Source organism: Trematomus bernacchii, unplaced genomic scaffold (genome assembly GCF_902827165.1).
Source record: "Trematomus bernacchii unplaced genomic scaffold, fTreBer1.1, whole genome shotgun sequence".
Lineage (NCBI taxonomy): Eukaryota > Metazoa > Chordata > Actinopteri > Perciformes > Nototheniidae > Trematomus > Trematomus bernacchii.
Window position 1 is genome coordinate 524,562 of NW_022987658.1, and position 10,881 is coordinate 535,442.

The window sequence follows — 10,881 nt, forward strand, 5'->3', positions numbered from 1 at the left end:
AGACGTGACTCTCCAAAAGAATCTCCTCATCCCTTTTTTATTAATAGATTAAGGATTTCCTGTTGTCATTTATCTTTTATGTAACTGCTTGAGTGATTACTTGACTTGAATATGCCGAGGATAAATCAGTGTCACTGAGAGGTAGAGAGGGAATGCGATGGTTGGGAATATCATCAAGTCTCAAAGCTGCTTACACACATTTTTCACTTTAAACTCCCCCCTTTAGATTATTTTTAACCTACTGCTTCCAGAAAGATATCCATTCTTTACTGTGAACATGCAGACGTCTCTGATTGCAGCTGGATGAGATTCAATGGTTGCTAGATGCTAACAGAATAAAATGTGGTCTTTCTTTCACACTGTGTTGAATGGTGTCATCGACAAAAAGCCAATGGGATTTTTCCATGTGATTTTGGATTATTGCAGAAAATAATCTCTGTGTCAAACAAACGTTTATGTTTACATGTTTAGTTCAGCAGGATAATCTCCACATATTAACACCACTTTATGATTTCTGGAGTAAAAAGCTAACGCTAGGCTGTAAAGGAACAACAGCACGGTCACATGACTTCACGTCACCACCGCTAAGCTAAAGGAGGCTAATGTTGGGCTATAAAGGAACTACAGCACGGTCACATGACTTCACGTCACCACCGCTAAGCTAAAGGTGGCTAATGTTGGGCTATAAAGGAACTACAGCACGGTCACATGACTTCACGTCACCACCGCTAAGCTAAAGGAGGCTAATGTTGGGCTATAAAGGAACTACAGCACGGTCACATGACTTAACGTCTCCACCGCTAAGCTAAAGGAGGCTAATGTTGGGCTATAAAGGAACTACAGCACGGTCACATGACTTCACTTCACCACCGGTAAGCTAAAGGAGGCTAATGTTGGGCTATAAAGGAACTACAGCACGGTCACATGACTTCACGTCACCACCGCTAAGCTAAAGGTGGCTAATGTTGGGTTATAAAGGAACTACAGCACGGTCACATGACTTCACGTCACCACCGCTAAGCTAAAGGTGGCTAATGTTGGACGTGATGACGTTTCAACACAGTCTCACGGCATTTCGTGTTATAGTCACGAAATTAATCTATTGATTCGTGTTCACCAACACGATTTCGCAATTTTTTTCGTGTCACACAGAACGATTTTAAAAGCAATGTAAATAATAACAAATTAGAAGGAAAAAGACATTTAAAAAAATACAGATTTAAGTATTCTGACACAGAACGATTTTAGAAGCAATGTATTTATATTGGTAGTATGTTTCGTGCCTGCACCAAATAATAACAAATTAGAAGGAAAAAAGATGACATAAAATACAGATGTCAGTATTCTGAGGCTCTGAGACATTTCTTTTCCTCACTGACGGCACAAAAACTCATGACATTATACAATTTAAAATAAAAGGGATAGGGTTAGGGCTTAGGGTAAGATATTGAGTAAGAACATGTTTTTATGAACCACACAGCTTCTGGTCTTCCAAGACCCGACCGGACAAAAAGACGTGTTGCAGGCACGAAACATACTACCAATAGAAATACATTGCATTTAAAATCGTTCTGTGTGACACGAAAAAAAGGTGAAAATCGTGTTGGTGAACACGAATCAATAGATTAAATTAATTTTGTGACTAATAACACGAAATGCCGTGAGACTGGGTTGGACGTTTAGTCGTCTCATTTAGACACTTGTTAGCAACAGCTGTTTTTAAATCCACCATTGGGGTATTTACTCATATTTTATGTTGTAGAACAAACCGGGTTTAGAACTCATTCCTATAGTTTTATGTGAAGACGTGTGATATATATAGTCCACGAAGTCTTCCCCCACAGAGTAGAGTTGTCCTTGTCTCACTTCTCCCAGCATGCACTGTGAATCCTTACAAACTGTGAGGTATTTCTGATTTTGATCTGACTGAGCAGAGGAAATCAAGACTGACTGAAGGTATTGAGCAGCAGAATAAAAACACACAGCGTCTCATTTAAATTCAGCTAATGTCTCTATCCAATTAACAGAGTGCCGGAGTCATGATTCCTCACATTGACTTGCTGTCAGCTCCGCCCACTGCAGACACTTTTTCTTATCGGCCGCTCTGAAAGGCTGTCAATCGATAGCGCTGTCTATCGGTGGGGGGGGGTCCTTATGCTAATTTCATTGAAGAGTGCAACTTACGATTGTTTTTCCAACCATACTTCACATAACAACGTGGTTCAGAGGCCTCATGGTTCACAGGAGAATTCATTAAGAAAAAAAGGAGCATTATAAAAGCAACAGCAGCAAAGAAAGGACGATAAAAAATATTGCAATTTAGATTTTTTCCAATGTATTCATGTAAGTACTGGCTGCTACTCCAATACTATGTGGTGGTAGGTAAACCCATATATTCAAATTCAAAAGATTCAAGATTCAAAGGTGTTATCCTCATATGCACATAAGCTACAGTGTAGAAATAGCAATGACATTCTTCTGACCTGAGCTCCTCCAACAATGCAACATATATAATAAAATACAAAAATACAAATAAAAGTCTATATACACGTCAATAGAATATGGGATATGTACAAGAACAGAATATTAAATTAAATAATGTACATAAAAGCAACAGCAGCAAAGAAAGGATGATAACAATTATTGCAATTCAGATTTGTTCCAATTTATCAATGTCAATTCTGGTTACTACTTCGTTCTTTTGGAATAAGGCCAAATATTGTCCCCCCTAGTCGTGAGTTCTGTAGTCAAGAGACTTTAAAAGACTACTTTACCCACGGCCAGCCTTTTAAGAGACACAGATATGGGCAACCTGGGTGGAAGACGCCGTCGAGACAGAGTTTTTAACCCTTAAAGGTGGGGTAGGTAATTTTGGAGAAACCAGCTTGAGTGCGCTAGATTTTGAAAATACACAGCCGTAAAAAATCTTCCACTTCCTTATAGAGCCCCTCCTCCAACACACACGAACGCGCACATGACCAATGAGGGCACGAGATAAGTTTGTGCACAGATGGAGGGCTGACAGGCAGGTAGGCCATCCAGTTATTTTAGCCGGGCCGGCTCAGATGATTGGTCGTGCTTTTTACAGTACTACAGCTTCCACAGATGACATTTTTTATGGATTTTTTGTCAAAGCACTTCAGATATTCATTGCTATCTGGATGTTAAGAGCATTCCATGGAATATAACAACAAGTGTATCTCGAGCCGGTTTCTCAAACTTCACCTTTAAGTTATAACGTTTCCCAACATGTTCCCTGTTTCTGTCCTTCTGTACCGTTTTTAAGAATATTTCCTGAATTGTAAGGTGTCCTCGGGTGCTTTGAAAGGTGCCTCTAAATAAAATGTGTTATTATTATTATTGTCTTTTATCAACCAATAAAAGGAGAGTAGAGACTTTTGGTGGAGAATTATGAGTCGGAGTCTCCTGATCACAGAAGAGTTGCTCCTAAATTATAAACTTGATCCGACTCAAATAAGATTTTCCAACCATGTCAGAGAGGTATTAACTTTCTATATGTGTAACCTTGCAGTGTGCAGTTTTGTATCCTTGCAACAAGCCTTTCACCTTAAAAACAAAAACAGTGGTTTGGCTTAAAGAAGCTAATGTGCCTGCAGGATTCACTCTGTTCTTAGTTTGTACTCTCATGCTTAATTGTACATCTCTTTGGAGAGAAGCATCAGCTAAATGTAATGCAACACTTCTGTTACCACATCTTGTAAGTTTAAACAGAAACTATATCTATTATAGGCTCTTTAAGGACAACGTATGGTGGAGTTGTTGCACTGTATTGCATTAAACTCTGTGTCTACACAAACACAAACTGGGTATTGGCCAAATGATCAGTGAAGCAACAATAAATACATTTTCCTCAATAACGTCATCATCAAATTCAGTATTGTCCCTTTAAGACACATCCAATAGTTCATAGCAATCCCCAACTTCCTTTTACCCAGCATACAAATCATGCTATTGAGATCTGTGGTGGACAGATTTTAATATTGGGAGAATGAGAGCACTGGTATTGAATCCGTACCAACAGAAGTTTCTGAATCAGTGTCACAAGAATGGATGATTTCACTTTCTCTGATCCCAGCAGTAACAAGATCCCAACACAAAACCTCACAGAGGATAGATAAAACACATGAGATGCCAGGAAACAGTCAGCAGAAAAGGGTTATAAGTGTGTGTCTGAACTGTGTGCAGTAATAGATACAGGAGGGATGGAGGGGGACTCAGGAAGAGATAATCATTGAACAGCAGAACATCGACTAATAGCCTTTAGACCACAAACTCTCCTCTGAAAACACTCCCTCATTATACTGCAATAAAACACTGCTGATAAATCACTGCTGTCATAAAGTGGAGGCACCTGCAACACACACACACACACACACACACACACACACACACACACACACACACACACACACACACACACACACACACACACACACACACACACACACACACACACACACACACACACACACACACACACACACACACACACACACACACACACACACACACACACACACACACACACACACACACACACACACACACACACACACACACACACACACACACACACACACACACACACACACACACACACACACACACACACACACACACACACACACACACACACACACACACACACACACAGCTCTTTCCCCATAGCATGCAAATACATTTACTATAGCTACACCATACTAAGTACTGCATCTCAAAGTGGAAGAGTTTATGGGAATATTGTCGGAATAGGAATAGAAATAAGACCATGAAGTGGAATAAATTCCTCACAGAGTTCAACAGAGCAGATTTAATTAAGAATACTGGCTTTTATGACACTTTACTGCACAGTTAGAGGCAGAGGAATTAATCCCAATGAACAAATTCATCTTTAGAATAAACAACATGTAATGCTTCTGCACAGCCACTCACCCTGCACCTTTTACATTCACTATAGCTGATGTTTGATGTTAAAAATAGTACACTAAGAACTGCAGACCATTTAAGAAACAGACGACATAGCAAAAACTACCATCAGGTCACACAATATCCACTCCAAAGTGCCCCAACACACATGTCTCCAACTAGAAGAGTTAATGGGAATATTGTGGAAATAGGAGTGGAAAAAAAGACGATAAAGACCAATAGTTTCCTCACAGAGTTCATTAAAGCAGAATTATTGGAAAATACTGGTTTTTAATGGCACTTTTCTGCACAGTTAGAGGCAGAGAAATGAATCCAAATGACCAAATGCATCTTTAGAATAAATAACAACATGTAATGCTACTGCACAGCCAGTGAGCATTTTCCCTCACCCATTTACTATAGCTGATGTTTGATGTTAAAACTACTATACTACGAACTACAGACCATTTTAGAAACAGACAAAATAGCAGAAACTACCATGAGGTCATAAAAGATCCACTCCAACATGCCTCAACACACATTCATGTCTCAAACTAGAAGAGTTTATGTGGAAACTGGAGGTATAGCAGCATAAAGGACCATAAAGTGCATTCAACTCCTCAAAGAGTTCAGTAAAGCAGAATTATTGGAAGAATAATGGCTTTTATCAAAGTTTGCTGCACAGTTAGAGACAGGGGAATGAATCCCAATGAACAAATGCATCATTTAGAATTTCCCAGCTGCAGAACATCCACAATAACACACACAAGCAGCGATATAAAGCATCAACAAACAAACACCATGCATGTCACTCACCGACTCCTATCTTCTCGTCCTCCGTCGGTGTCCACATGATGTCCCGCTGCACAAAGCGCTAAATCCCGCAGAAAGTAGGAATCACTGCATGGAGATCCAGCAGGAAAAGTTAACTTCAGGTGCTCAGCAGGTGAGAGGAATAACCACACATGTGTCGCAGCTGTTTTAAATTAGATTAATATCCCGGTGACGCGAAGTGTGTGTCCATGTTTCTGCAGCAGATAGAGATGCTACACATGCGTCACAGCCCGATGTTTCTACGGGATGGATGAAGCACAAATCCCGTGGTGCGGGATACAAAACCCGGTCTGATGACACGCTGAACTGTGAGGATGTCAGTACAGATCCATGGTGTAAAAAAAAACGAGAAAACCTTCCTATTCCTGCAGGAATCCCCTCCCTGTCAGCGCAGCATCTTCCTCTGATTCACGGGAACGCATCCATGTCTACTGCTGCCGAGAGCAGTTGAAGTGAGGAAGAAGAAGAGGAAGAAGAGGAGGAATAAAGAGTCCCGTGGAGCTCCGTGTCTGAATGAACCGAGCGACCGGAGAGCTGTGCGCAGCAGCAGAGAATCACTGTAAGAGGATCAGCCTGCAGAGCGTGTGTGTGTGTGTGTGTGTGTGTGTGTGTGTGTGTGTGTGTGTGTGTGTGTGTGTGTGTGTGTGTGTGTGTGTGTGTGTGTGTGTGTGTGTGTGTGTGTGTGTGTGTGTGTGTGTGTGTGTGTGTGTGTGTGTGTGTGTGTGTGTGTGTGTGTGTGTGTGTGTTGTTATATGCACAGAGAAAAGCACCACATATGGACTACGTTTGTGTGTGAATTGTGCCACCGTGTGGACATTATTTGTAAACGCGATGTGGCACAATTTAGAGGTGGTAGAAGTACTCAGATCTTGTACTTCAGTAAAAGTAGAAGTAGTCAGATCTTGTACTTCAGTAAAAGTAGAAGTACATCTTGTACTTTAGTAAAAGTAGAAGTACTCAGACCTTGTACTTGAGTAAGGACTCTCTGTTGGACTCCGGTACTGCACATTACTCACGAGACGTTGTAAAACGTTGGGGGGCGAACGCACTAACCACTCCGCCAACGCCACAGTCACCCCCGTCGTGCGGGCCGGATGAGAATGTCTGGCGGGCCGGATGTGGCCCGCGGGCCGCCAGTTGATGGTCACTGTGTGTATCATATAAAGATGAGCAGATCATTGTTATGCTTTAATATTATTTGAATTGGTTATTGGATGATGAAAGTGGATACATTTGAAAAAGCCTTTAACTTCATTAGTTACTAACAGTGATGGGGTCGTTACTCAAAAAAGTAATATATTACATATTATTCATTACTTTAAATAAAAGTAATATATTACTTTACTTCGTTACTCTCTACATAAAGTAACTCGTTACATTACTCTTTACATTACTCTTTACATTACTTTTGCGTTACTCAGCTACAGCCTATAGCCAAAACTTAGAACGTAGGCCTACATGTGCACACATATAACAAATACTATTGCAATAAGGAAGACATAACACAAGTTAATAACGGGGGAAATTCTAGTTTTAGCTGCTTGTTCGGAGTCGACACTCACTCAACATCATCACTGTGGGTTCGGGGGTCTTTAGCTAGCTTCGTGTTAGCATGTTACCTTTGCAGGTGCTTGGAGAACCTCTCCAGCGTTGTGTTTGCAGCAGTGTACCTTACCGTCACATTTCTGTCCTTTCTTATGACACATTTAAAATAATGGGCATACCTCCACCCCTCGAAAGTTATAGCTGTTGATGTATCTGTCACGTTTTCCCCTTCAATTCTGAGAAACAAGTCGTTTTCTATGAGTTTTGGATGGCCGAAGACATGACATTACCCACAATCCTCTGTAGCAAACATAGACTGTATAAAACAATTAAATAATACATTATTCCGAGTGTGCTTGCTTTTCTCTTTGAAAGTCATCACATAACAGCATTGTAATACACGTTTCGGCTGTTAATTTTTAAATAATTTTTAAGTAGCAGCCAGATGAATATTAGGGATGTTGTTTCAACTGTTCAGGTGTTTAACAGATTTTGCTTCAACAGTTCAGGTGTTTATCTAATTAAGTCTTATTGCCTGTGGGATGAAACTGTCTCTGAATCTGGTGGTTTTAGTCCGGATGCTGCGGTAACGTCTGCCAGGCGGCAGCAGACAGAACAGTTTGTGGCTGGGGTGATGGGGGTCTTTTATAATCCGGAGGGATTTCTTCCTGAGCCGCTGGGAGTAAAGGTCCTCCATGGATGGCAGCTCCGTCCTGGTGATGTGCTGTGCAGTTTTCATCACCCTCTGTAAAGCCTTACGATTGAGGTCGGTGCAGCTGCCGTACCAGGCTGTGATGCAGCCAGTCAGGATACTCTCTAATGGCGCGTTTCCACTACAGCGCGGAGCACGGTTTAAGAGGGCTGTGACGTCAGCGGCCCGTCTTTGGTTGCGTTTCCACTTGGCCTAGTACCGGCCGGCAGGTCCTAATTCACAGTTTTTCTGGCCTCATAAAATCGTGGTTCTAGGGCCAGAGACAACGAGGCTGAGTCAGGCTGAGTATGCTAAACCAGAGAGAGAATCGCTGGCAAGGGGGCTACAACTACAACAAGATGGACATATTTGACCGTGATTTAATTGTAATACACGTTTCAAAATGATGCCGAAGTAACAACATACTGATACTGGTTAGTAAAAACCATGAATTAATGCTTTGACAAGTCTGCAGACAGACGGCAGGCGAAAAACCTTTTAAAATGCGTGTTTTCTAAATGGAGATTGGCTAAGCTAACGCAGTATATGCTCCGACCGTCCACACTCACAACAACGGCCTATACAGACATAAATAAAGCAGCGACTGTATTCGCCATGACACAGGCAGTCTGTGGTTTGTACTTGTTTAACTTTTGTCTAGTTTCTGAACATATATGAGGAGCTGTGAGCTCTGAGTGCTAACAGCTAACGGCTGTGTTGTTTTTCTGGGGTTCTCATTGAAGATGACGTCACGGCTCCGCCTACACTGCGTTACTATAGATACTACCCCAGTTCCTAAACTGTAATGGCAATGCGCCATAAAGTGAGCCAGTCCTAACGAGGCCTAGCCATACCGAGCGAGGCCGAGCGAGGCCGTGTAGTGGAAACGCGCCATATGGTGCACCTGTAGAAGGTCAGGATGCTCTCTATGGTGCACCTGTAGAAGTTGCAGAGTATCCTGGAGTCCATGTTGAACCTCCTCAGCCTGCGGAGGAAGAAGAGCCGCTGTCGAGCTTTTTTGGTGATGGTGGTGTCAGTGATGTGGACACCGAGGAACCTGAAGCTGCTGACTCTCTCCATCGTAGTCCCATTGATGGCGATGGGGGCGTGTCTCTCTCTCTGCTGCTTCCTGTAGTCCACAATCAGCTCCTTGGTTTTGCTGACGTTGAGATGGAGGTTGTTATCCTGGCACCAAGATGTCAGGTTTTCGACCTCCTCTCTGTACGCCATCTCGTCGCCGTCGGTGATCTGGCCGATGACGCTCGTGTCGTCAGCAAACTTCACGATGGTGTTGGAGCTGTGTGTGGCCACGCAGTCGTGAGTGAACAGGGAGTAGAGGAGAGGGCTGAGCACGCAGCCTTGAGGGGCACCGGTGTTGAGAATCAGGGTGGAGGATGTGATGTTTCCCACCCGCACTGCCTGGGGTCTGCCCGTCAGGAAGTTCAGGATCCAGTCACAGAGGGCGCTGTTGAGCCCGAGGTCTCTGAGCTTGATGGCCAGCTTGGAACTATTTTACTGCAGAGCCAACGGCAGGCAGAGTTTAAGGTCTTTACAGTGTTTCCACTTTATGCTTTAAGTGCAATACCGAAACATGATGAAACAAAAAATACTAAATAACTGTCATTGAGTAAAGTTATACCAACCCAGTCTCACATCTAAACGTGTAATAACTACGTTGGTCCACAACTAGGGACGTAGTATTTCTACAAAAACGCCTCTGAAATTGTAGGATCCCTACGGTTTTTTTCACCATTCATTTCCAATGGCTGGCGTCTATGTCACGTGATCTTCAACTTTCTCTCCGCAGAAATAAAAAAACATGGCCGACCTTCGTTTTATTCTCGTTAGAAAATGCCTATTTTAAGGTTAGTTTGGCCATTAAAATGCGTTTTGATGTCATTTGATGCGAGAAATATGAGTTGTTATTTCAGATTATGTGTGCAGTGGATGTACATGATCTTTAGTTTGCTAGTTATTACGAAGAATACTTCAGGAAATTGTGTAAATCCAACGTTTTCATTGTTACCAAGGTGGTTGCTAGGGACGCTGCTATCGATATTATGTCTGTTATGTTGTGTAACTGTTTAATGGTGTTATCTTTATTGCTACCCCCTTCCCCGTCAATTTATAGTAAACAGTGTCTCGGGCTTTGGCTATAGAGTGGCGAAGTCCCTCCCCTTCCGGTGGACCTCCATGGGACCTTATTTCGGAAAAATTATGTATTGAAGTCAATGGAGAGAGAAAGATTATCTTTCGATCCCGTTTGAATTGTGCCACGAATTACACATATGATGTTTGTCAATTTAAAAGATAATTTTGCAAGTCAAAAAAAATAAAATGTGTCGTCAAACTGTGAAGTAACACATTTGTTTGTGTGAAACGCTCAATGAACTACATCTCTGGTCAACAACACACGTCACCAAGATGGCCGTCACTACTGTCTTGTCAACAAAACGATTGACGACCCTCACTATCACCACAATGAAACACGTCCTGAAGAATGTCATGCAAAGCTGCCTGCCTGCCTTCCTTTGATTCTCTCTGAACTGCCTGGTCTTTTTAATGTTTAATGTCAACCATTTGTGCAGATAGCATGAAGTAGAGAAGATCGCTAGCGTTAGCGTTAGCATTTCTCCCCCGGGCTTAAATTGTGTATTATAGAATGATCACACCGGTGACCGTACTCTTCAAAGGGTTCACGAAATATGACTACTACTCTTACTGTTTAACATTTTGGGTTACTTAATGTTACTTCATGTTAAGGCTAATAAAAATGACAAGGCTGTAATGCTAACTAATGTGCTAGCTACTAGCTAGCTTGATCCAGACACTCCTACAGATGGAGCCTCTTATTTTGGACCCCAGCATACAGCTTCCTGCCGACT

General features: G+C 42.1%; 1 protein-coding gene across 1 annotated transcript in view; it reads right to left on the bottom strand.

The window, feature by feature from the left end:
• The window catches only part of LOC117486834 (dedicator of cytokinesis protein 3-like), a 213,327-nt gene extending 207,092 nt beyond the window's left edge, over window positions 1–6,235 (bottom strand). Inside the window, 1 exon segment of the mRNA XM_034135405.1 lies at window positions 5,743–6,235. Within this exon segment, the coding sequence (XP_033991296.1) occupies window positions 5,743–5,779 (37 nt within the window). The 5' untranslated portion in view covers window positions 5,780–6,235.
• Window positions 6,236–10,881: the final 4,646 nt, after the last annotated feature.